The sequence below is a fragment of the Salvelinus namaycush genome, chromosome 21, assembly GCF_016432855.1.
Source record: "Salvelinus namaycush isolate Seneca chromosome 21, SaNama_1.0, whole genome shotgun sequence".
Lineage (NCBI taxonomy): Eukaryota > Metazoa > Chordata > Actinopteri > Salmoniformes > Salmonidae > Salvelinus > Salvelinus namaycush.
Genome location: NC_052327.1, coordinates 43,710,520 through 43,734,184, shown reverse-complemented (window position 1 = coordinate 43,734,184; position 23,665 = coordinate 43,710,520). Strand labels below are relative to the sequence as shown.

At 41.7% G+C, this 23,665-nt stretch overlaps 1 protein-coding gene across 1 annotated transcript; it reads right to left on the bottom strand.

The window, feature by feature from the left end:
* Positions 1-4,564: 4,564 nt before the first annotated feature.
* LOC120066747 (ammonium transporter Rh type C 1-like) lies at positions 4,565-20,701 on the bottom strand. The gene is made up of 11 exons (XM_039018215.1): positions 20,479-20,701; positions 11,056-11,248; positions 8,855-9,005; positions 7,436-7,583; positions 7,177-7,343; positions 6,889-7,026; positions 6,552-6,688; positions 6,166-6,290; positions 5,800-5,873; positions 5,319-5,386; positions 4,565-4,604 (listed from the first exon to the last, which is right to left on the bottom strand). Exons 1-11 carry the CDS (start codon positions 20,699-20,701, stop codon positions 4,565-4,567), a joined length of 1,464 nt encoding a protein of 487 aa, XP_038874143.1.
* Positions 20,702-23,665: the final 2,964 nt, after the last annotated feature.

The window sequence follows — 23,665 nt, the reverse complement described above, 5'->3', positions numbered from 1 at the left end:
TCCTTTTCCTGTAGTCCACAGTCATCTCCTTTGTCTTGATCACGTTGAGGGAGAGGTTGTTGTCCTGGCTACACACGGTCAGGTCTCTGATTTCCTCCCTATAGGCTGTCTCGTCATTGTCGGTGATCAGGCCTACCACTGTTGTGTCATCGGCAAACGTGAGGATACTGAAAAATGGCGCCGATAGAGATGGCATTTTCGCTTCTAGTACTTAGGAAACAGTGCAGTATTTTGTTTTTTAATATATTTTTTCTTACATTGTTAGCCCAGAAAACCTTAAGTGTTATTACGTACAGCCGGGAAGGACTATTCGATATCAGAGACGTCAACTTACCAGCACAACCAGCACAATGACCAGGAATACGACTTTCCCGAAGCGGATCCTTTGTCTTCACAATTCAGGGCATTTGAACTGATTCCAGAGGCTGACCCAAAAACAACGCCGCTGGAGGAGAGGGTGCCGGAGTGGTCTTCTAGTGAGGCTTCGGATGCGCGCACACCACCCACCGCTTCCGAGTATATTACTCGCTAATGTCCAGTCCCTTGTTAACAAAGTCTATGAAATCAGGGCAAGAGATTCTTTCCAAAGCGATATCCAGGATTGTAACATACTCTTTCACGGAAACATGGTTAGCTTGGGATATGCTGTCGGAGTCAGTACAGCCAATGGGATTTTCAGTGCATTGCGCCGACAGGAATAAACGTCTCTCCGTTAAGAAGAAGGGCGGAGGTGTGTGTTTCATGATTAGCGACTCATGGTGTAATTATAACAACATACAGGAACTTAAGTCTTTTTGTTCACCTGACCTAGAATTCCTCACAATCCAATGCCGATCGTATTATCTCCCAAGAGAACTCTCCTTGGTTATCGTCACAGCCGTGTATATCCCCCCGCAAGCGGATACCAAGACGGCCATTTAAGGAACTTCACTAGACTTTATGAAAACTGGAAACCATATATCCTGAGGCTGCATTTATTGTAGCTGGGGATTTTAACAAAGCTAATTTGAGAACAAGGCTACTTAAGTTCTATCAGCATATCAATTGCAGTACACGAGCGAGTAACACGCTCGACCATTGCTACTCTGACTTCCGTGATGCATACAAGGCCCTTCCCCACCCTCCTTTTGGAAAATCTGACCATGACTCCATCTTGTAGGCAGAAACTGGCAGGTCCTGGACTTCCTGACGGGCCACCCCCAGGTGGTGAAGGTAAGAAACAACATCTCCACTCCGCTGATCCTCAACACTGAGGCCCCACAAGTGTGTGTTCTCAGCCCCCTCCTGTACTCCCTGTTCACCCATGACTGCGTGGCAATGCACGCCTCCAACTCAATCATCAAGTTTACAGATGACACAACAGTAGTGGGCTTGATTACCAACAACGACGAGACAGCCTACAGGGAGGAGGTGAGGGCCCTCAGAGTGTGGTGTCAGGAAAAGAACCTCTCACTCAACGTCAACAAAACAAAGGAGATGATCGTGGACTTCAGGAAACAGCAGAGGGAGCCGCCCCCTATCCACGTCGACGGGACAGTAGCGGAGAAGGTGGAAAGTTCCTCGGGGGTACACATCACGGACAAACTGAAATGGTCCACCCACACAGAGACAATGTGGTGAAGAAGGTGCAACAGCACCTCTTCAGGGAGGAGGTGAGGGCTTGTCACCGAAAACCCTCACTAACTTTTACAGGTGCACAATCGAGAGCATCCTGTCGGGCTGTATCAACGCCTGGTACGGCAACTGCACTGCCCACAACCGCAGGGCTCTCCAGAGGGTGGTGCGTTCTGCACAACGCATCACCAGGGGAACACTACCTGCCTTCCAGGACATCTACAAAACCTGATGTCACAGGAAGGCAAAAAATATCATCAAGGACAATAACCACCCGAGCCACTACTTATTCACCCCGCTTCCATCTAGAAGGCGAGGTCAGTACAGGTGCATCAAAGCTGGGACAGAGAGATTGAAAAACAGCTTCTATCTCAAGGCCATCAGATTGTTAAACAGCCATCACTAGCACAGAGAGGCGGCTGCCTACCTACAGACTTGATATCATTGGCCACTTTAATAAATGGAACACTAGTCACTTTAATAATGCCATCTCGCATTACTTATTTAATTTGTATATACTGTATACTGTATCCTACACTATCTATTCTATACTATCTATTGCATCTTAGCCGCTCTGTCACTGCTCATCCATATATTTTATATTTATATATTCTTATCCCATTTCTTTACTAGATTGTGTGTATTAGGTTTTGTTGTGGAATTTGTGAGATATTAGGTTTTGTTGTGGAATTGTTAGATATTACCTGTTACATACTGCAGCACTGTCGGATCTAGAAGCATAACATAAGCATAAGATATTACAGTTTTTAATTTCCCGTTGGTATGATATACGTGCTTGTAGTTTGTTGTCTTTTGTTTGGATTGCTCCATGTGAGCAATAAGCACGTGTATGTTCCATTAGAACAAAGCTTATTTCTCTCAAATGTAGTGCACAAATTTGTTTACATCCCTGTTAGTGAGCATTTCTCCTCTGCCAAGATAATCCATTCACCTAACAGGTGTGACATATCAAGAAGCTGATTAAACAGCATGATCATTACACAGCTGCACCTTTTGGTGGGGACAAAAAACAGCCACTCTAAAATGTGCAGTTTTGTCAAACAACACATTGCCACAGATTTGAGGAAGTGTGCAATTGGCATGCTGACTGCAGAAATGTCCACCAGAGCTGTTGCCAGACCATTGAATGTTAATTTCTCTACCATAAGTCAGCGTTTTAGAGAATTTGGCAGTACGTCCAACTGGCTTCAAAACCGCAGAGCACTTGTATGGCGTCGTGTGGGCAAGCGGTTTGCTGATGTCAACGTTGTGAACAGAGTGCCCCATGGGGCCGGTGGTGTTATGGTATGGGCAGACATAAGCTACGGACAACTAACACAATTGCATCGGCATGTACGACAGCGTGTTCCAATTCCCAGCAATATCCAACAACTTCACACAGCCATTGAAGAGGAGTGGGACAAGATTCCACAGGCCACAATCAACAGCCTGATCAACTCTATGCAAAGGAAATGCGTTGCACTGCATGAGGCAAATGGTGGTCACACCAGATACTGACTGGTTTTCTGATCCACGTCCCTACGTCCCTTTTTAAAGGTATCTGTGCTGCATATCTGTATTCCTAGTCATGTGAAATCCATATATTCGGGCCTGATGCATTTGTTTAAATTGATTGATTTCCTTATATGAACTGTAAATCAGTAAAATATTTGAAATTGTTGCATGTTGCATTTATATTTTTGTTTAGTATAGTGTAACACTGTTAGACCATTCGCGGGCGGGCTTAGGACCATGTGGACGCCTTAGAGCAGGCTTGAAGGCTGTTGCTTGGCTGGCTGGCTAGGCTTGAAGGCTGTTGCTTGGCTGGCTGGCTTTAGGACTCTGGAGAGAGGATTGAACAGCTGTAGTGAACAGTGCGACTTCTCTCTCATGGCCGTGATCCATAATACAATGATAATTCAAATAGCCATGCTAGCTTCGCCCTCATTTGTGTGCTAGCAAACGTGCTAGGTATTGCTAGAATCAACAGACAATCCAGTAATGGCTGGAAACTATACTGAGCTTTGATTGGTCAATCACGCCTCGATATCGCAAAATATTTGCATAAAGTTAAACTTTCCCCGACTTAAATCCCACCCTGTTCACGCTCCCTTGCCCATGCATGCTCGCATTGCCCAGCGGTTCATCTGACCACTTTTTTTCCCTCCGTTGAAAATGAATGGGGCTTCCGTTGTTTCATCACACCCATCGTGGATAGTGGATCCAAGCTGTCAGTTGAATGAAGTGCAGAGTTGGAAGGTTTAGGTTTAAAAAAATATATAATTATAAAGTAATTATCAGCAAAGTCAGTGCTAGTAGAAAAAGACAAGTAAAGTTTTTTTGTGAATTATTGTTTTATTTAAATAGATTAGGGCAGACAAAAATTACCATTTGAAATAGTTATTCAATACATCATAGTTTAAGCCAATTTGCTGATTTCCCATTGCCACCCATGAACGGTTCTTGGTCCCCCCTTGGCCCCCCCTATGAAACACCCCAGCAAAAGGACCTAAAAAAAACATAAACAAACAAACAAAACATGGCATACGGTATACCTGTCAAAAAGGACAGAATCTCCAAAAATTCTGATAACTGCAATAATTATTCGAGCACCAGCATCACCGGAGGTGTGGGCTGTATAAAGACATTGTGTACAGTCACATACAATAGCCTATTTTACAGTTAATATGAATGATTAAGGGTCTGCTTGTGATTTGACATATGCCTGACTGGTGATAAAACATGCCACCATCATTTTTATCTAGCTATTTTATTATTTTCCAATGTGATTTCATTAAAGATAACAAGTATCAGTGTTTCTATAAATTCCATGAACAGAACAGTATAAAGAGTGGTGAAGAGGAGAGGACTGTTTTCTGTCCAGCAGGAGTCAGTGTAGGATAGGACCATTAGTTGAAAGTGTAGGGGGAGATGACATCAGGCTCTAGCGTCAGTTCTGTCTCCGTTCCAAAGATACATTAGATTCTGTTCTGTAAATGACAAGGTTACATTAAGGTTACAACCTTTGTGTGAAACTGATACAGCCCCTAAACACATATTTAAACATCAACCATCAAATGAAAGTAAATATATAGGCTGCACATCTTCTCCAACGTGGTTTCATCATGTCAAGGCCTCAGCCAGACAGTTTATTCATACATTCCCAGTACACTCTTTCTATTTTTAAAATTGCTTCACTGAAATGGAATAAAAAGTTGTTTCCTGTTATTTTCTATATTGTTTTACATCAAATAGACAGATACCTCCTAAATAGAAAAAAATCCCTTATTCTAAAAGCAGTATCATTGTCATTTTCAGGCCAAGCCCAACAGCTACTGTGTAACTTCAAGGTCACTTTCAGAGAGGTCACTTTCAGAAAGCACCCGTGCAGAGCTATGGAACACCCCTATCTGGGTAGGCCACTGGACACACCCACAGCATTTCAAAGGAGGCGATGGTGCCATGCTGTCTCCACTTATTTGAGGCAATATTCACAGTATTGTGTGGGCCCAAACATAGATTGTTTGCACTATCGGAGGCTATACACTGTATATAGCAGTGGTCTGCTGCCATCTTGATGATACTTGACATAACACATCTTATGAGAACCAAAGCAGTTCTCATACTGTACCATGAGGTGTAAGAAACAAAAACCTTACAATCCAACCTCCATAATCACACAGTTGCACAAATTTGCTACTTACACGGCCTTGTTCCGCATGTGGTTACTGTACTCCACGGTAGGTGGATTGTTCTCTTCATCCTCAGGTAACTGGGGGCAGAAATCATCATCATCATATAACATTTTTTTTTTTAGAACTTCCAATATCATGTAAAAGAAGAGGTAAACATAGTTTCCACTGCCATTTCCTTCCTCAGCCTCTTCAAACCAAAGCCCATTTAGATATAACAATAAGCAACCCTTATTGGACTGGAGACAAGTTCATAGCTAAATACTGGTATTGGCCATTCCATGTAGGACGTGACAGTATGAGGGAATCACTGTTTTTTAGGTGACAGGGGTGACTAAAACATACACTTTCCTTTAACAATGACATAAATCAGTTAAAATAAAAGGTGTACAATATTACTGAAAAACTAAGAAATCACCTTCAGAAAAATAGCTCCAACATGGCTTCACGGTCTTCGTGCTATTTAGACTAATGGTTTAGTTCAGTATCTCACCTCCCAGTAGATCTCATCATCAAAGCAGCTGTTATCAGGAGCATCCCCCCAGATCGGTAACCTCAGGATACAGCCTGGGGACAAACACAACATCCTCATCTCACCAACATTGAGTACACGACTGAGTACATGTAGAAATTATTCAGATACACCACCCCAGCCAAACAATACTACAATACCACAGTAACTTAGCAGCTATCTTGTAACATGTTCTCATGAAAACACACACACACACACACACACACACACACACACACACACACACACACACACACACACACACACACGCACACACGCACACACGCATACACACGCACACACACACACACACACACAAACACAACCTAATCGGGACACCACTCTCACCAACAATGATTCCTCCTCCGATTCCAAAGCAGAGGGCAACACAGAGCCCTGCTGCCTGGTGTCCTCCCTGCTGGGTCGGCTTCATATCTTTCCATTCCCCCTTAAAGTCAAACGTGTTTCTCAACCTATTTAAAAAACAACATTGTTACTCTATATCAGTAAGTCTAAGGAAAATATCACATTTAGAAGCGGCAACAACTGAGCAGACATTCTTTTCATTGCCGCAGTATTCTTGTTGCCCATCTTCTGTGCCACTACTGCATGTGCATAATAATTACATCATATGAGTTCATCAACTTAAAGCTGCCAATTAGGCCTAAAACTGGGGCAGACTGAAATAATAACAGGCCATTCGTTGGGCATACAGTTGTAACCTGTGAACTCACCCCTCCTTGCCATAGACGCCTTCACTGGCGGCTGCAGCAGTGATGGCGCCCACGATGCCCCCTATGACCCCAGGCATGGCGTGGAGGTTGTGGATGCCACACGTGTCATGGATCTTCAGATATTTCTCCATGAATGGCTGAGGGGACAAAGACACATAGCTAGCTATATGACCACTAATCAAATAGGAGTAGCCTAGTCATAAGCCACTAACTAGTCCCAATTATACTAGCGAATAGCCACTATACTCCTTCACTGCATTCAGTAAGCACATTTAGTGAAATGTTGCAGACAGAAAACTCATGAATAAAACTGATGTGACTCCATATTCTACGTTACCGTGATATAAATGTAGCCCAGGGTGGAGATGATGCCACAGCAGAACCCTACAATCAGAGACCCATAAGGCATTAGCATGAACTCCGCTGCCGTTCCCACGGCAACGCCCCCGGCCAGTGTGGCGTTCTGGATGTGAACCTGGAACACAGAAACAAAAGAGTTGGCCAATAGCTTGAGTAGAGATGCAGTACATGATAAAAAGTTAGTAGGTATGATCATAGGAGTTGGCAGGACAGCACAAACAGATCTGGGACTGATCTGACACACCATGTGGGTCCATTACATTACCATGTCCAGCTTGCCGGTCTTCTGGGAGAGACTGGAGATGGCTATGGCGGTGAGGACAGTGGCGGCCAGGGACAGGTAGGTGTTGATGGCTGCTCGATGCTGCCCATCCCCGTGGTCCGAGATGGCCGAGTTAAAACTAGGCCAGAACATCCACAGGAACAGGGTTCCTATGGGGCAGGAATGGATACATTTTGATACAGTTTCACCAATACGAGTATGGCAAATGTGAAAAGTGTCAACCATTATAGTTCAGCCTCACCGATCATGGCAAAGACGTCTGAATTATAGACAGAGCCAATCCGATGCTTGCTCTGGTCCAGGTTGGGCCGGTAAAGCATCCACGAGATGGACAGACCATAATAAGCCCCGAATGTGTGGATCACCATGGAGCCACCAGCATCCCTGGCCTATAACGTAGAATGATATCCAGTAAACCAGCCACCTTATTCGTATGTACTCTGAACAAAAATATAAATACAACATGTAAAGTGTTGGTCCCAGAAAATGTTGGTCCTAGAAAATTTTAATGCGCACAAAAAGCTTATTTCTCTCAAATTTTGTCCACAAATTTGTTTGCATCCCTGTTAGTGAGCATTTGTTCTACCTTACAGGTGTGGCATATCTAAAAGTTGATTCAACAGCATGATCATTACACAGGTGTAGCATTCCTTTAGTCAGCATGACTGCAGGAATGTCCACCAGTGCTGTTGCCAGAATATTGAATACAATTGAATATTAATTTCTCTACCATAAGCAGCCTCCAGCATTGTTTTAGAGAATTTTGCAGTACGTCCAACCGACCTCACAACCGCAGACCACGTGTATGGCACCATGTTGGAAAGCGGTTTGCTGATGTCAGGGTTGTGAACAGAGTTCTCCATGGTGACGGTGGGGTTATGGTATGGGCAGGCATAAGCTATGGACAACGAACACAATTGCATTTTATCGATGGCAATTTGAATGCACAGAGACACCGTGACGAGATCCTGAGGCCCATTGTCATGCCATTCATCCGCCGCAATCACCTCATGTTTCAGCATGATAATGCACAGATCTGTACACAATTCCTGGAAGCTTTAAAGGTCCCAGTTCTTCCATGGCCTGCATACTCACCAGACATGTTTGGGATGCTCTGGATCGACGTGTATGACAGTGTGTTCCAGTTCCCGCCAATATCCAGCAACTTCGCACAGCCATTAAAAGAGGAGTGGGACAACATTCCACAGGCCACAATCAATAGCCTGATGAACTCTTTGCAAAGGAGATACATCACGCTGCATGATGCAAATGGTAGTCACACCAGATACTGACTGGTTTTCTGATCCACGCCCCTACTTTAATAAAAAAAGTTATCACCAACAAATGCATATCTGTATTCACAGTCATGTGAAATCCATAGATTAGGGCCTAAATAATATATTTAATTTAATTGATTTCCTTTTATGAACTGTAACTCAGTAAAATCTTTGAAATTGTTGCATGTTGCATTTATAGTTTTGTTCAGTATAGATATCTGCATCTATTCCATTTAAGTTTTATTGTAAAGGTAAATGCATTCAATCAATCAAACAAGCACATACCATGACACAGCATCACTGTGTGCCATTCTTGAGAACCATGTATGCAGGTTTTATGCAGGACTTAATATTAAAGCCTTTATTATTTACTAAAGACTTACATGTATGAGGCTGAGGATGATATACTCCTCCACAGCATACAGAGTGACTCCAAACAGCGTCATCACCATCAACTGGACTGGGCTCACCTTGCCTAGCACCGCCCCGTACGCTATCAGGCAGCTGGCTACACAGAAGTCTGCATTGATCATGCTGAGAAGGACAGAACCAGGGTAAGATTAGAATGTTTACTGGGTCAGTGTCAGCCTGGTTCCAGATATGTTTGTGCTGTATTTTGTAATTTGGTCACTGACTACATTTACATGTGCACAGTGTTCCGGAAAGTAGCTCATATCCCGCTTAACGGCTTATTTGGGATAAACTGTTTACATGCACCTTTGATATCCTGCTCACGAGTATCCCTGTCTCCAGAAATAAACATAATATTCCTAATTGAAGTTCATATGGGTTAAATGGAATAGTAACTTAAATGTGGACACTGACTGTGGGCCTATAACCTCTCACATGTAAAATAATATAATATTAACTCCTGCAGAATTATGCATTTCTTGCAGTGAAATTATACAACAAATATACATTACCAGTGTTAATTATCTTGATTAATAATGCATTCATTCTGTCGATGTATGAAATTATTCTCGTGAACATTTTATTTAGTCTTCTGGGGCAACAAGTTATGATAGAAGAGAAGCTGCATGTATCTAACTATAGTTAACAAACAAATGGCCTACCAAATGCCAGAAATTATAATATGGCCTACCAAATGTCGGAAATTATAAGCAGAAACATATATAAATTTGAGGTGAAAGTAGCCTTAACCGTTTGGCTATATGGTCCAGTAAGGAGTATCAGCAAAATACATTATTATGGAATTATTATGGTGGATGGAACTGTGCAGGTATAGCATACTTTTTTATGTGATTGGTTTGACAATCAGATGAAAACATCATAACACAACAACCATGACATGCTAAACTGAGCTTGCACAGACCACGAAAAACAACAGTAAAGGGGATAAAGTGTTGACATTCCACAGTATCCCGTCTAAGATCAGCATATCCCAGGCATCTTATCCGGGTTTCTCATAACCGGGATACAAGCTTTTCATGGTTATTGTAAACGGGATATGATGTTTATATGCATCAACTCAAAAACAGAATACTAAAGTATCCCAAATAATAACGGGATATTGGTGAGTCTATGTTTTAAAAGTGTAGCATGACCATATCATTGTCCCTTTAAAATGGTCACAGAAAATAATGACAATGACTTCATCCTCAAAGGCCAATAGTTTAATAATAATTTAAGAACCTTGTTATTAAATTGCCAGTCCAACATTATGATACAGTATATTGACTTGGTCGATTTGTATCCTTCAGTAGTTTGTTACAAATTAAACCACACACAGAGCTGCACCCCCTCTACGCACAGTATTTCTATGATCTCACATAATCCCCCTAAACACACACACACACACACACACACACACACACACACACACACACACACACACACACACACACACACACACACACACACACACACACACACACACACACACACACACACACACACAGACACACACACGTTTGCTTATACGCACACACGTCACACAGACATGCACCCACACATAGAGTATTATCTGTTGATACAATACTTCAACAGTATCATATATGCGTGATTACATGTAGTACTGTGTTTTTGTTTGCCCTCACATTATTGTGTCCATAGACAGTATATCTCACAAGCCAGGAGGATCAACAGTAACAGGTGATACATAAGGGATTTTCAAATGCAGACCGGTTCCTCCACTTCTCTGGCATCACGATAGGTTCTCTCTGGCACTCCCACCATGCACGCATACAGGATTCATTTCCATCCACACATGTTATTCTATAGATTGATTTCAATGATGTAGGCATATGTTTTGCATGACTGACTCATTCACATAGGACTCATTCATAAGGTTATACATAATATGTAAAGTATCTGTCCAATTATAGTCAGTGAATGGTCAGCCAGAAGGGCTTTGTTGGATGGGTTGAGTTTGTTTATGTTAGAAGTGCTTTTTTATATAAATCCATACAATATTCACTTTCGTCTTTCCAGGTGACCACTGTGGTGACATCACTTTCACCTATCAAATATGACACCAGCATTCACTAATCTCATTAGTCACAAAAGACAGAAGATCCAAAGATACAAGTTTAACGCTGTTAGACCAAAACCGATGGACTCTAACCTCTCCACGCCGATCTTGATCTTGCCGTCCATTGGGTCCAGAGAGTGGAACCATCCCTGCATCAGAAGTGCCCACTGAAGGCCGAAGCCGGCGATGAGGAAGTTGAAGCCAACGGCACCGAAGCTGTAGCGCTTCAGGAAGGTCATGAGGAAACCGAAGCCCACAAAGATCATCACATGGACATCCTGGAAACCTGGGGGAAAAAGAGGGCGAGCCGTGGTGGGTGGGGGAGAGGTAGGGAAGGGTATAAGGTGCAGATCAACACTTAGGGAAATGAGAGGGTCAATTGTAATCAGTTACATATTAATCCTAGTTCTACAAAGAGAATGAATTAGACATGGAAACTAAACTCAGCAAAAAAAACGTCCCTTTTTCAGGACCCTGTCTTTCAAAGATAATTCGTAAAAATCCAAATAACTTCACAGATCTTCATTGTAAAAGATTTAAACACTGTTTCCCATGCTTGTTCAATGAACCATAAACAATTATTGAACATGCACCTGTGGAACGGTCATTAAGACACTAACAGCTTACAGACGATAGGCAACAAGGGTGGCAGGTAGCCTAGTGGTTAGTGTTGGACTATCGAATCCCTGAGCTGACAAGGTAAAAATCTGTCATTCTGACCCTGAACAAGGCCGTTAACCCACTGTTCCTAGGATATCATTGAAAATAAGAATTTGTTATAAACTGACATGCCTAGTTAAAAAAAATGAAGGTCACAGTTATGAAAACTTAGGACACTAAAGAGGCCTTCCTACTGACTCTGAAAAACACCAAAAGGAAGATGCCTTGGGTCCCTGCTCATCTGTGTGAATGTGGCATTAGGACTGCAGATGTGGCCAGGGCAATAAATTGCAATGTCACTACTGTGAGATGCCTAAGACAGTGCTACAGGATGGACAGCTGATTGTCCTTGCAGTGGCCGTGTAACAACACCTGCACAGGATCGGTACATCTGAACATCATACCTGTGGGACAGGTACAAGATGGCAACAACAACTGCCTGAGTTACACCAGGAATGCACAATCACTCCATCAGTGCTCAGACTGTCTGCAATAGGCTGATCGAGGCTGGACTGAGGGCTTGTAGGCCTGTTGTAAGGCAGGTCCTCACCAGACATCACCAGCAACAATGTCGCCTATGGGCACAAACCCACTGTCGATGGACCAGACAGGACTGGCAAAAAGTGTTCTTCACTGACGAGTCGCGGTTTTGTCTCTCCAGGGGTGATGGTCGGATTCGCGTTTATCGTTGAAGGAATGAGCGTTACACCGAGGCCTGTACTCTGAAGCGGGATTGATCGGAGGTGGAGGGTCCGTCATGGTCTGGGGCGGTGTGTCACAGCATCATCGGACAGAGGTGGTTGTCATTGCAGGCAATCTCAACGCTGTGCATTACAGAGAAGACATCCTCCTCCCTCATTTGGTACCCTTCCTGCAGGCACATCCTGACATGACCCTCCAGCATGACAATGCCACCAGCCATACTGCTCGTTATGCGCGTGATTTCCTGCAAGACAGGAATGTCAGTGTTCTGCCATGGCCAGCGAAGAACCCGGATCTCAATCCCAATAAGCACTTCTGGGACCTGTTGAATCGGAGGGTGAGGGCTAGGGCTATTCCCCCTAGAAATGTCCGGGAGGTGCCTGCACTTGCAGGTGCCTTGGTGGAAGAGTGGGGTAACATCTCACAGCAAGGACTGGCAAATCTGGTGCAGTCCATGAGGAGGAGATGCACTGCAGTACTTAATGCAGCTGGTGGCTTCACCAGATACTGACTGTTACTTTTGATTTTGACCCCCCCTTTGTTCAGAGACACATTATTCCATTTCTGTGGTACTTGTTCAGTTTATGTCTCAGTTGTTGAATCTTGCTATGTTCATACACATTTTTACACATGTTATGTTTGCTGAAAATAAACGCAGTTGACAGTGAGATGACGTTTCTTTTTATGCTGAGTTTATATGTAGGCTATCCATCCTCTGTGGAAACTATGTAGTAAAATGTCTGATGAGTAAATTTACACTCTCATATGATTTCCCTTCTTCACCTGCTGATTAAATATAGTGCAACAAGACCACTCATGGTATGAAAAGTTCTCTACTTCTGAGAGATTTAAACAAACATTATTGCAATCACCATGGTCACAACTGTAACCTGTCAACTCCATCTCCCTTATATAGTAAAATAGAATAAGATTTTTGGTTCAAACATGTTCATTTTAATTAGGTTTTACAGTCATAAAGCAACTGAGGAAAACAAAATTGCTATGTAGTATACCACTTGAATAAAGAAGAAAAATATGCAATTTGTCAACTTTATAAAACAATACACTCTGTCAGAGTGCTGAAAGATCCAGTAGAATAGTTATTTTTTCTTGGGGAAAGTTAAATAAACAAATGTCCATGTTTTACAAAAATGTGTAATTAACTTTTATTTTTAGAGACAAGAATATGTCTGTTTTGAGTACAGTTGAAGTTAGAAGTTTACATACACTTATGTTGGAGTCATTAAAACTCGTTTTTCAACCAATCCACAAATTTCTTGTTAACACACTATACCTTTGGCAAGTCGGTTAGGACATCTACTTTGTGCATGACACAAGTCATTTTTCCAACAATTGTTTACAAATAGATTATTTCACTTATAATTCACTGTATCACAATTCCAGTTGGTCTGAAGTTAACACACACTAAGTTGACTGTGCCTTTGAAAAGCTTGGAAAATTCCAGAAAATTATGTCATGGCTTTAGAAGCTAGGCTAATAGAAAAGTCAATTCTGATAGGCTAATTGACATAATTGAGTCAATTGGAGGTGTACCTGTGGATGTATTTCAAGGCCTACCTTCAAACTAAGTGCCTCTTTGCTTGACATCATGGGAAAATCAAAAGAAATCAGCCAAGACCTCAGGAAAAGAATTGTGGACCTCCACAAGTCTGGTTTTCCTTGGAAGCAATTTCCAAACGCCTGAAGGTACCACGTTCATCTGTACAAACAATAGTACGCAAGTATAAACACCATGGGACCAAGCAGTCATCATACTGCTCAGGAAGGAGACGCGTTCTGTCTCCTAGAGATTATTTGTTGTGAAAAGTGCAAATCAATCCCAGAACAACAGCAAAGGACCTTGTGAAGATGCTGGAGGAAACAGGTACAAAAGTATCTATATCCACAGTGAAACGAGTCCTATATCGACATAACCTGAAAGGCCACTCAGCAAGGAAGAAGTAACTGCTCCAAAACCGCCATAAAAAAGCCAGACTACGGTTTGCAACTGCACATGGGGACAAAGATCGCAATTTTTGGAGAAATGTCCTCTGGTCTGATGAAACAAAAATAGAACTGTTTGGCCATAATGACCATCGTTATGTTTGGAGTAAAAAGGGGGAGGCTTGCAAGCCAAGGAACACCATCCCAACCGGGAAGCACGGGGGTGGCAGCATCATGTTGTGGGGGTGCTTTGCTGCAGGAGGGACTGGTGCACTTCACAATATAAATTGCCGCATGAGGAAGGAAAATTATGTGGATATATTGAAGCAACATCTCAAGACATCAGTCAGGAAGTTAAAGCTTGGTCGCAAATGTGTCTTCCAAATGGACAATGACCCCAAGCATACTTCCAAAGTTGTGGCAAAATGGCTTAAGGACAACAAAGTCAAGGTATTGGAGTGGCCATCACAATGCCCTGACCTCAATCCCATAGACAATTTGTGGGCAGCACTGAAAAAGTGTGTGCGAGCAAGGAGGCCTACAAACCTGACTCAGTTACACCAGCTCTGTCAAGAGGAATGGGCTAAAATTCACCCAACTTATTGTGGGAAGCTTGTGGAAGGCCACCCGAAACGTTTGACCCAAGTTAAACAATTTAAAGGCAATGCTACCAAATACTAATTGAGTGTATCTAAACTTCTGACCCACTGGGAATGTGAGAAAAGCTGAGCCACTGGGAATGTGATAAAAATAAAAGCTGAAATAAATCATTCTCTCTACTATTATTCTGACATTTCACATTCTTAAAGTAAAGTGGTGATCCTAACTTCTCACAGGGAATTTTTACTAGGATTAAATGTCAGGAATTTTGAAACACTGAGTTTAAGTGTATTTGGCTAAGGTGTATGTAATCTTCCAACTTCAACTGTATCTATTGTCAACTCCGTCAGTGGCTTGTCAGCTTTGTCACAGATTGCTAACCCCCTTAACATCAATTTGTTTTGGTAATATTCAGAAAAATATGTTAACCATGTTAACCAATATATGTTTACACTATTGAAGTATTTGCTGTACTAGACATAAAGGATCATATTTCCTTAATACATCTTGTTTTACGTTCTGAATCTAGAAAAACATGCCAAAGTAAAACAAAACAAAAATATGTTTGGAGATTTGTATTTCATATTTGAATAATCTAATGTTAGAATGAAACAATCAAGGCCTTTAAACACTTGTTGAACAATAAATGTAAAAACGAAATTCCTCTGATGGAGTTGACATAAATCCAGTTACAGTAGGAGTATTTTATGAAAAAAAATAATAATTAGGAGGTTGTTCCTTTACATGGTGTGATAGCTGATACTTTGGTCTATATACAGTACCAGTAAAAAGTTTGTACACACCTACTACATTGTAGAATAATGAAATACTATGAAAATAACACATATGGAATCATGTAGTAACCAAAAAAACTGTTAAACAAATCAGGAGTTCCCACATATGCTAAGTACTTGTTGGCTGCTTTTCATTAACTCTGCGGTCCAACTCATCCTTAACCATCTCAATTGGGTTGAGTTTGGGTGATTGTGGAGGCCAGGTCATCTGATGCAGCACTCCATCACTCTCCTTCTTGGTCAAATAGCCCTTACACAGGCTGGAGGTGTGTTGGGTCATTGTCCTGTTGAAAACAAATGATAGTCCCACTAAGCGCAAACCGGATGGGATGGAGTTTCGCTGCAGAATGCTGTGGTAGCCATGCTGGTTAAGTGTGCCTTGAATTCTAAATAAATCACAGACAGTGTCACCAGCAAAGCACCCCCACACCATCACACCTCCTCCTCCATGCTTCACGGTGTGAACCACACATGCAGAGATAATCCATTTACCTACTCTGCGTATCACAAAGATACAGCGGTTTGGACTCATCAGACAAAAGGACAGATTTCCACCGGTCTAATGTCCATTACTCGTGTTTCTTGGCCCAAGTACGTTTCTTCTTATTGGTGTCCTTTTAGTAGTGGTTTCTTTTCAGCAATGCAACCATGAAGGACTGATTCACGCAGTCTCATCTGAATAGTTGATGTTGACATGTGTCTGTAACTTGAAATCTGTGAAGCATTTATTTGGGCTGCAATCTGAGGTGGACTTAACTCTAATGAACTTATTCTCTGCAGCAGAGGTAACTCTGGGTCTTCCTTTCCTGTGGCGGTCCTCATGAGAGCCAGTTTCATCATAGTGCTTGATGTTTTTTTGCGACTGCACTTGAAGTTCTTGAAATTTTCAGCATTGACTGACCTTCATGTCTTAAAGTAATGATGGACTGTCGTTTCTCTTTGGTCATTTGAGCTATTCTTGCCATAATATGGACTTGGTATTTTACCAAATAAGGCTATCTTCTGTATACCACCCCTACCTTGTCACAACACAACTGATTGGCTCAAACGCATTAAGAAGGAAAGAAATTCCACAAATAAACTTTTAACAAAGCACTCCTGTTAATTGAAATGCATTCCAGGTGACTACCTCATGAAGCTGGTTGAGAGAATGCCAAGAGTGTGCAAAGCTGTCATCAAGGCAAAGGGTGGCTACTCAAATATAAAATATATTTTGATTTGTTTAACACTTTTTTGGTTACTACATGTGTTATTTCATAGTTTTGATGTCTAAACTATTATTCTACAATGTAGAAAATAGTAAAAATAAAGAAAAACCCTTGAATGAGTTGATGTGTCCAAACCTTTGACTGGTACTGTATATATTTCTAATGCTGTTATTATTAAGAAAAATAATTGTGATTGTCCGGTCTTTCAAAAAACCCTGTTTCACAACATGGCGTGTGAGAGAGTGAGGGTGACATGGGGGATAATGGAAAGGTCAAGAGTGAAAATTATGCAAACATGGTTCAAGGACATCTCTGTTTTACTAACTGTGTAGATACAGTATACACAGATAACCTCATAGATACCCATAGTACGAGTAGAAAGCTGTTTACAAGGAAGTTTTGGTTTCTGTCCATATTGGAAGCCCCATATTTACAATGTGTACATCCCCCATGCAAAATCATCGAGGGCTCAACTAGAACGTACCATACCGAAACTCAAGATTAAGCTTCTTGGGATATTCACATTGCAGTTCTACAATGTTCAAAAGGAAAACATGAGCATTCTCAAGGGCATAGACACAATATACAGACTAAAACATAGAAGGTGATGTACGGAGGCCATACATAAACATATACAGTATGTATAAATAATGTACAGGTAAAAAGGGATGCAAAACATTACTGTGAACTTGGTAGACGCAAATACTCAATTTGACATTTTTTACAAGAAAACAAATTAAAATCAAATCAAATTATATTAGTCACATGCGCCGAATACAACAGATGTAGACCTTACAGTGAAATGCTTACTTACGAGCCCCTAACCAACAATGCAGTTTTAAAAAATACAGATAAGAATAAGAGATAAAAGTAACAAGCAATTAAAGAGCAGCAGTGAAATAACAATAGCGAGACTATACAGGGGGTACAGATATAGAGTCAATGTGCGGGGGCACCGGTTATTTGAGGAAGTATGTATATGTAGGTAGAGTTATTAAAGTGACTATGCATAGATGACAACAGAGAGTAGCAGTGGTATAAATAGGGGGTGAGGGGGGCAGTGCAAATAGAGCAGAGAGAACAGTCTATGACTAGGGTAGCTGGAGTCTTTGACAATTTTTAGGGCTTTCCTCTGACACCGCCTGGTATAGAGGTCCTGGATGGCAGAAAGCTTGGCCCCAGTGATGTACTGGGCCGTTTGCACTACCCTCTGTAGTGTCGGAGGCCGAGCAGTTGCCATACCAGGCAGTGATGCAACCAGTCAGGATGCTCTCGATGGTGCAGCTGTAGAACCTTTTGAGGGTCTGAGGACCCATGCCAAATCTTTTCAGTCTCCTGAGGGGGAATAGGTTTTGTCGTGCCCTCTTCACGACTGTCTTGGTGTTTGGACCATGATAGTTTGTTGGTGATGTGGACACCAAGGAACTTGAAGCTCTCAACCTGCGCCACTGCAGCCCCGTCGATGAGAATGGGAACGTGCTCTGTCCTCTTTTTCCTGTAGTTCACAATCATCTCCTTTGTCTTGATCACGTTGAGGGAGAGGTTGTTGTCCTCCCTTTAGGCTGTCTCATCGTTGTCTGTTGTGTCATCGGCAAATTTAATGATGGTGTTGGAGTCGTGCCTGGCCATGCAGTCATGAGTGAACAGAGAGTACAGGAGGGGACTGAGCATGCACCCCCTTCACTGACTTCGAAATTCAGTCATCATCCAAGTGAATGTATTTATTTTTATTTAATCTTTATTTAACTAGGCAAGTCAGTTAAGAACACATTATTATTTACAATGATGGCCTTGGAACAGTGGGTTAACTGACTTGTTCAGGGGCAGAACAACAGATTTTTACATTGTCAGCTCAGGGATTCGATCTGGCAACCTTTCGGTTACTGGCCCAACGCTCTAACCACTAGGATACATGCCGCCCGAAAATAATCATATGGCCAACAGAAATTACTCTTGGCTACATCCACAGGACACACCAGTATGAATAAATACTAGCATTAACAAGCCAGTATCATTTTCAAGATGAGCAGCCATAACTGTCTGGTGCATTCCAGAGGACTACAGGTCGTATTCGCACTGTGAAACATTAGTTACTCAAATAAAAAGTGTACACAACAGTCTAATATACTACCACAGATGTAGGATCTTAATTTGAGGTAGTTTGCTACAGCAGGAAAATAATCCTTCAGCAACAGAAAATGTGAATTATGTGGATTATAATCAAATTGACCTTTTTGTAGGGTTTGATACATTTTTTGTAAGGGAAAATCAAGTCAAAATTACAAGTGGAAATGTAGCCTAGCAGTTAGCGCAGTAACCAAAAGGTTGCTGGCTCAAATACATGAGACGACAAGGAGAAAAATTGATGTGTACTTGAGCAAGACATTTAACCCTAATTTGCTCCAGGGGCGCTGTACTACTATGGCTAACCCTGTCAACAACCATTTCACTGCACCTATCTGGTGTATGTAACAATAAAACATTTTTTTCTTAAATACACTGCAAGTTTTAAATGTCCTGCATTTCAGGAAAGTTCCCCTGCAACAGGGTGATCAAATTAAAATACTACATGTTACCCACTCTTATATAATATCAGGTTAACAAATACAGCATCTATTTGTACCAGACAAACAATATGGTCCTTGAAGAAAATTCCCTGCCTTGTTCAGATTGTTCCCATACTGACTTCAGAGATCAAATGACCTACTCCTCGATCTCATGCTTGATTGGTCTCTATACAACAGACTGTGACAGCAAAATCATTTATCACCTGACATCCAACACCCTATAAGAGATGGTCCTGCGTTAGGACTGACACCCACACCTGTACTGAGCTAAATTCAACCACACCCTCATAATTCTATAACAGGTGAAATAAGATTCTATACAACGAATTGAACTGAAGCTAAACAACACACATACACCCATGCACAGACAACACACACATGTAACACACACACGCACCGCCTTGATGTTCATTATTAATCTTGTAATTCTAGCCATTTCATATGATATAAGCATCCTGGAGTCTGCAGATGCACCTGTTGTGAGAGGGTGTGGGAGATAATGAACTTTAGGAAGGAGGGACAAGCCCACTGGAAATATATTGTACACCTGTGTGTATATGTGGCAGATCATTGAAAGTTAGTATGACATTCCTGGAAAATACCAAAAAATTCTACCTCTTGGGTAATAGACCTATTATAATCTATATTTTTCACAACTATTACATGACATGTTATTGCTGAACAAAAGTTTAATTTAATCATTTTATGCAATGTTCAACTATAATGTTCAAATTCTGGTCATTGCCATGCAAGTACAAATAAGCATATGGAATTGCGAAGCATCAGCTTTCATAAGCTTATGTGTTCAATAATTTTCTTAATGTGACAATAAAAAGTGATAATTTGTGGAACTACTACCCTAATAGCCTACGTTTCTAAATAAAACAACCAAATTGGCAAAGTTTTGTTGAGAATATATAGAATTATTTTATTTCAGAAATGTTTGGTTGGTGAAATAAAATCAAAATAATAAACCAATATAAAAAGAAAACATAAATCAAAATTGAAAAGCAAAAGAGCAGGTCATTTTGGGTCACTTACTTGGATATCTGAAATAGAAGTCGTTCTCAATGTTACTGGATATGTTATTAGATGTTTTATGCTCTATCCAATGTGCATCGGATTCCTCGTTATAACGGATAAAAATGCCGAATAAGATGATCATGGCAATTTGCCATACGAAACACACTGCTGGAAGACTAATTCGGACATTGGTATTTTTCGGCCGGTCACAGCATTGCCTGAAGCTTTGTATACAACCCATTGTGTTATCGTGACAATGGTCCAGTTGCCTTTGGTGCCTAATGGAGAAAGACGGCAGATATTATATACAGTAGAGTGTAAGCGATGACAGAAGTTCTAGGTGGCCCCGTAGGGTGTTGGCGGGGGTGTGTCTGCTTCGCTTGGAATCTTCTGAGTCACCTCCTGCCCTCCCGAAGTAGCATTGAATTAACTTTTTCTCACGTGATCTTGTAGATTATTTTCAAGTCATCACAATAGACTGCATAAAATGTATACATACTAAGAGTCCTGTTCTAGTCTCCTCTCCTACATAATCAGTAAGGAAAAGATTGGACAGATTTTAATAATGTTGCTATGACAATACTCTCACCATAGACCATAATATATCCATGACTCTCAACTACACAGTTCTTTCACATCAGTGATTCTACACAGTTTTGTCAGTTTGTCATACAGTATAAGGAAAAGCAATTGAAGATGATGTAGAATAGAATAAAATAGAATTACATTACATTAAATAACATAGGGCCCACTGCACACATCACAATTCCCCCTTGCCCCTGGGTGACCAGGTAATATTTGTTGCTGTCATTAGAATTTGTTTGCTGTCATTAGAACAAAGTGGGGGCAATGACACCGGGGCAGTCAGGCAGGAGCCTAGCCTGCACTTCTGCAGGTCTGCACACCATACACATATGTCCTACATACACATAAAATAATCCTGAACTCCCTGACCATAATATTTTTATTTTAAGTGTTTACAATAGCATAAAACATGTGTTTATGTATTTCATACCATTCCAATTATTCCGCTCCAGCCATTACCACGAGCGTGTCCTTCCCAATTAAGGGGTCACCAACCTCCTGCGCCTTACAAACTGATGAAGTGTTGGAAGAAACTCAAATAGGAGAAACTTGAGCAAGCTGTAAGATTCCACTACACATAAAAGCCTGTCAAATACTTGAGTCTCACATTGTATACAGTCAAGTGCAAAATGACTGGCAACCTTGATAAAGATGAGCAAAAAAGACTGTATAAAATATATAATACAAATGCTGAGCTATATAGTATGCCAAATATGCTGCAGCGACCAGCGAGGCGAAAGGCAAACACCCTACGCATCGCGCCAATAGGGATAACCCACTTGGTGGGAATTGTAATGTGGTTCATACAGCGAGGATCGCTACACTGCCTCCTCCGAATGGGAAGGCACGTCCCCATGACTCGATTACTCAGTCCGGTGGCCTCACACCCGCCATCCCACTTCTGACACCAATGTAGCAAACAGCGGGGCAGGGAAGCAAACGCAGGTCGCTTGTTTGAAAGGCATCGTGCAAATAGGGTTAACCAGCTTGGTGGGAATTGTAATGTGGCTCATATAGCGAGGATCGCTACTATACTAATACATTTGCTCAGAGAAAGAGATTTTGTTTAACAAGTAATACAAATAAATTGTGGTCAAAATTATTGGCACCCCTGTTTTAAATACTCCAGCACCCTCCCCCGGAGAGGATAATGACACTGAGCCTTTTTCAAAAATCTTTTATGAGATTGAAGAACACATTGTGAGGGATCTTAAAACATTCTTCCATAAAGAATCTTTCCAGATCCTTGTTATCTTTCATCTGCGTTTATGGACTGCTCTCTTCAATTAAAATCACGGAGACTGAGATGTCCATTGCAAAATGCTGATTTTGTGGTCCAATTGTTTGTTGTTGAGGTGGATTTTGATTTGTGCTTGGGGTTATTGTCTTGCTGGAAGAGCCACTTGCGGCCAAGTGTCAGTCTCCTGGCAAAGGCAACCAGGTTTTGGGCTAAAATGTCCTGGTACTTGAATGGTTTGATGAGCATGAAAACGATGTAAACCATATGCCATGGCCGTCTCAGTCACCAGATCTCAACCCAATTGAACACTTATGGTAGATTCTGGAGCAGCGCCTGAGACAGCGGTTTCCACCACCATCAACAAAACACCAAATAATGTTTTTTCTTGTGGAACAATGGTGTCGCATCCCTCCAATATAGTTCCAGACACTTGTAGAATCTAAGACACTTTATGTTGGTGGTTCCTTGATTTTTGAAGTTACCTGTATATTTCAGCATATGTACCATAAGCATAGAAAGATATACTCTTCTATTTGTGATAGGAGATGATGCATCTCTCTCTCCCAGGCCTTGGTCCTGTAATGCGTTAAGTGTAAATAATGTGCTTTCGGTCCCCCTGAGGCATTAGAAAGATGCAAGATAGGATTTACTTAGTTAACCGTTGTGGAGGCAGGTCACATCCTGTAACAACCTGAGTTGAACTCTTCTCAGTCAGTCAAACCGGTAGGACAAGACAAGAAAAATACAAAAATGATTCAACATGTTTTTAATCTCCTGTGTTTGATACATGTTGAACCCTAACTAAATTGTTATACTACTATCACTAAGGGGTGTGTGTGCGCATGTAGGGTGAGTCTGTTGTTCTTGCTTAACAAAGCCCCATAAGCTCCTTCCATGGCTAATGTACAGCCTAACCAGGCTTAGATAGTATTTTATATATGGATAACAAAACAGAACACACCTGTCAGCCTGTCATCTAGTTAGTGCACAATGAGTTCAGTGAGGGGAGGAGGGTACCTTTTGAAGTGGCCCTCCAGTTTCGTCCAACCCTGGCCCCAGGTAAGGGAGGGTCTGTTCTGTGCTGGAGATGGAGCTGACAGGCATTGGGCCCACCCCCACCCTGCCTTGTAGGCCCCCCAGACAGGACAGACAGTGGGTCAGAGAACAGTGCCCCTGCATCTCCAAGCTGTAATCCCTGTGCATCATGCCTCACAGCCCCAGGCAGCGCAGTCCGGTTGCGCCAGCTTCCAGCACAACTAGCTGGGTGAGAAGACACAGTAAATGTGACCAAATGTAATTCCCTTCCAACTGTAGTCAATACATAGTCATTCACTTTATGTTTGATTTCTTTCAAATTATTTGTCCAAAAATGACAGAGTA